We start from the raw sequence: 3,497 nt of genomic DNA, 5'->3' as shown, positions 1-3,497 counted from the left end.
TGGTCACAACAATATCAGAAATGAATTCTAAATGTCAGAATTAGTTGGATTAGACTTATTGCACCTGTTTGTACCCCGAACAATGGCCGGGTTATGGCCAAGGTCTTCGGAATAGCAAAATTACATTGACTATGTCCTTTCAAGGTCAAAATCACCCAAAATGGTCATAACAATATCAGAAATGAATTTCACACACCCACATTAGTCGAAATGGAGGCATTACATGTGTATATACACTCAAAAACAAAAAAAAATGATTTTCATTATAGCCGATGGCGGCCATATTTGATTTGGCCATTGCGCCATTCGTGGCACTATGGCGGACAAGCACCTCTGTGATTTGTCATGTCTATGAACCCACAGACTCGGTTCAAGTGAGAAATTCCCCCAACAACCAAATTGCAAACAGGTCTACAGGCCAGGCACTGGATTATCTGGCATGAAGGCTTGTCTGGGCGTTTCTAGCCCGTACACCAAATGGACGAGCCTATCAGCGTCGTCGCTCATCGTTCTGTGATCGACAGCGACAGTTGGCCAATCAGGTGGCGAGTTCGAGTGAGCCCGAATGAAGCCGAGTGCAGCCTGAGTGCAGCCGACAAAAGACAAATGGCAGCCATTGTTGTTGTGCGTTGTCTTCACTTCTTACTTCCGGTTTTAAAACGCTCTCAAACGTCTTTTTTGAGGCACAGAATTTACTTATAAGATATTGTTTGGATAGAATTTAGTTCATACTTCATATATGTGGTCAATTAATCATGACAGAGCCTATTTAAAAATAAAAATTCAGAGAACCGGCAGGGGCGGGCAGTGACACGCATGTATCCGAATAAGGCAACCTATTTTGGGCATGGCCATCTCAAAACCATCTCACTGCAATTGGCTGAAGGGGAACAACGATCATTGGCTGAAGGGGTTGCCAGTCAACGGTATTACTCCCGCCCAACTCCAGCCCACAGCCAATATTGCAGATTTCCGGAGGGAGGGTTTACCAGGCTACATGAGCCCAGCCAGCCATTATAAAAACCGAGACGATTTCAACTTAAACATGAGAGTGCAGCAATGTTCCTGACCCTCCTGCTCGTTTTCGCTCTCTCTACAAACTCCCTGACGGAAGGGGGAACAATTTCGGTCGATAATGGACAACATTGGGGTACTTGGTCCTATTGGGAGTCTTGCCCACATGGCACATATGCTGGAGGCTTCAGCATTCGGGTGAGAAAATCTACTTCTTACATTACAGTTTAATGTACTACTGTATTCCATTTCACACTCTTTTTGTTTTATTACTTTGCTACTGAATGCTAAATGTTTCCCCCTCACTGATAAGAAGAATATGCATAGCCGAATCATCATGACATCACCACAACCAAACAACCAACATGTATTTCCGGGTAGATAACACCGGCAGCGTTGCATTGGAGCAGTATTACTTATTAAACTTATTTCTGGAAGAACAGGACACTTATGATATTATTATACACATAATGGACATGACACTAGTATGGGACTTACCCCCATTCCAACCTTTGATAGTGAGTGCCAACTACCAAGCAGGGAAGCAATGGGTAAATAGTTGGATCTACTATTTATTATTTTTTGTTGAAAAAAGAAAATATATTTTTGAAACATTTTAACAACACAAATCTTGTATTTCGGTCCCTGGCACAAAATATTTTTTTCAGATGGGGGCCAAATACATAATAATTTTGGGGTCCTTGACATGAAAAAAGTTTGAGAACCACTGTTTCTATGCTCTTCTCGGTCTGCATGTCTCTCACAGGTGGAGGGCAGACAGGGCGGAGGTGATGACACAGCAGTGAATGGCATCAAACTGCTATGTGTGAGGAGGACCGGTGATACAGGTTCCGTGACATCACGTCGCGGATAGTAAGTATAATAATCACCTCAGACCACCACAAGGCTTTGTGTCAAAAACAACACATGGGTACAGAGTCTTTTGTGTCTGTAGCCTGGGATCTATACCATTTTCGTTTTTCTGATCCGGTCTGGAGCGAAAATAACTTTATGGCATCAGGCGGCCGGAACCCACGACCGGAATCAAACGTGCTGTGCACCTCCAAAATGATTCCCCTAGTTTAAAATGTGTTTAGTTTGGTATAATTGTTTTGTTTCTTTTCTTAATAATCGTTTGGTATATCCATCTTTTATTCTAAGTCGTAGCACGACTAGCGAGACTAAACTAATTGATTTGCATTATGTGGGGAACAAAAACAATGCGACATTCACACGGCTCAGTTTTAGAATGAATACCAGGCTTTCCTCGGTGGTGGAAAGCCTGGTGATGCAAGGTTCTTGTGTCCCTTTACCACTTCAATTTTCTTAAAGTTTCAGGACAAAAATGTTGCCATTCTATTGTTTGTTTCAGTATACTTTATACACATTAACAACGAATAAAAGGGTTCCTATGTTTTTTTCCCCTTTTTTTCTTTTCTCCTAGCTGGGGTTACTGGCGGTCTGACCACCGGTGCCACAACAGAGGTAAGCTGGTAGCTTTCCAGCTGAATGTGGAGTCTAACCAGGGTGCCGGGGATGACACGGCCGTCAATGACGTCAACTTCAGGTGCGACGACGGCATGGTGCTCCAAGGCTCTTCTGACCTCAGCTGGGGTGACTGGGGGAGCTGGAGCTCCACGTGCAGCACAGGAATCTGTGGCATCAGGACAAGCGTGGAGAAGAAGCATGTTGGTGATAACACTGCACTAAACGATGTGCAATTTCGTTGCTGTTCTTAAAGGAGATAATTATCTGCTCTCACTGTCAAACTCTGTCACTCTCTCACTGTCTGTGGTATATTGATAGAGACGCCTATAGGGCAATCTTTCCTTAGGTAACTCTGTACAATATATAACAATTAATTTAAAAAAAATCATAAACATTTACTCAGCTGTTGATTAAACAAATGTTATAGCATATTTTCAGCATTTTAATGAATGGTGTTCATGTGTAGTAACTAGTAAATGCATTTTTTCTCTTTTTCTCTTACATACAAATCATTTGAAACATAAATGTTTCAATTATTAAATTAAATGGCATTCAAAAGGCAAATATTTGTAATTATGTTTCTTTGATGTTTGACAAATATTTAGAGATAGTTAGAACATGCATTAAATGTTCATTAATTAGAATGTGTAGATATTTTAGCGGCCCTTAATCGAAACAGCAATTTGGTGCCACGGTGGCGCAATCTCATGCATTTCATTTGTGCACACACACACACACACACACACACACACACACACACACACACACACACACACACACACACACACACATACAGTACACAGTACAGTGCGTTGCAATATAACACCCCATTTCCTTCGTAAAATGCGCCTGCTGCCTGTCTGTAACAAAGCCTCATTGTTCACAACAAACATTTCTGAAGAGTGTACATGTCGTCTGCATACAGGTTCCTTATCACAGTGAAATGAAATGTGGGATGAGGCCAGTACATGATATGAGCTCAACCAGCCCTCATA

At 41.9% G+C, this 3,497-nt stretch overlaps 1 protein-coding gene across 1 annotated transcript; it reads left to right on the top strand.

Annotated features, from left to right (window-relative positions):
• Positions 1-1,027: 1,027 nt before the first annotated feature.
• LOC311041918 (vitelline membrane outer layer protein 1 homolog) lies at positions 1,028-2,753 on the top strand (the record flags this gene model as incomplete). Its single annotated transcript, XM_084052401.1, has 3 exons — positions 1,028-1,212; positions 1,781-1,887; positions 2,459-2,753. The coding sequence occupies exons 1-3, from the start codon at positions 1,060-1,062 to the stop codon at positions 2,751-2,753; spliced, it is 555 nt and encodes a 184-aa protein (XP_083908527.1). The 5' UTR covers positions 1,028-1,059.
• Positions 2,754-3,497: the final 744 nt, after the last annotated feature.

Source organism: Gymnoscopelus microlampas (assembly GCF_963454915.1).
Source record: "Gymnoscopelus microlampas genome assembly, chromosome: 3".
Lineage (NCBI taxonomy): Eukaryota > Metazoa > Chordata > Actinopteri > Myctophiformes > Myctophidae > Gymnoscopelus > Gymnoscopelus microlampas.
This window is presented reverse-complemented; position numbering and strand designations above follow the sequence as displayed.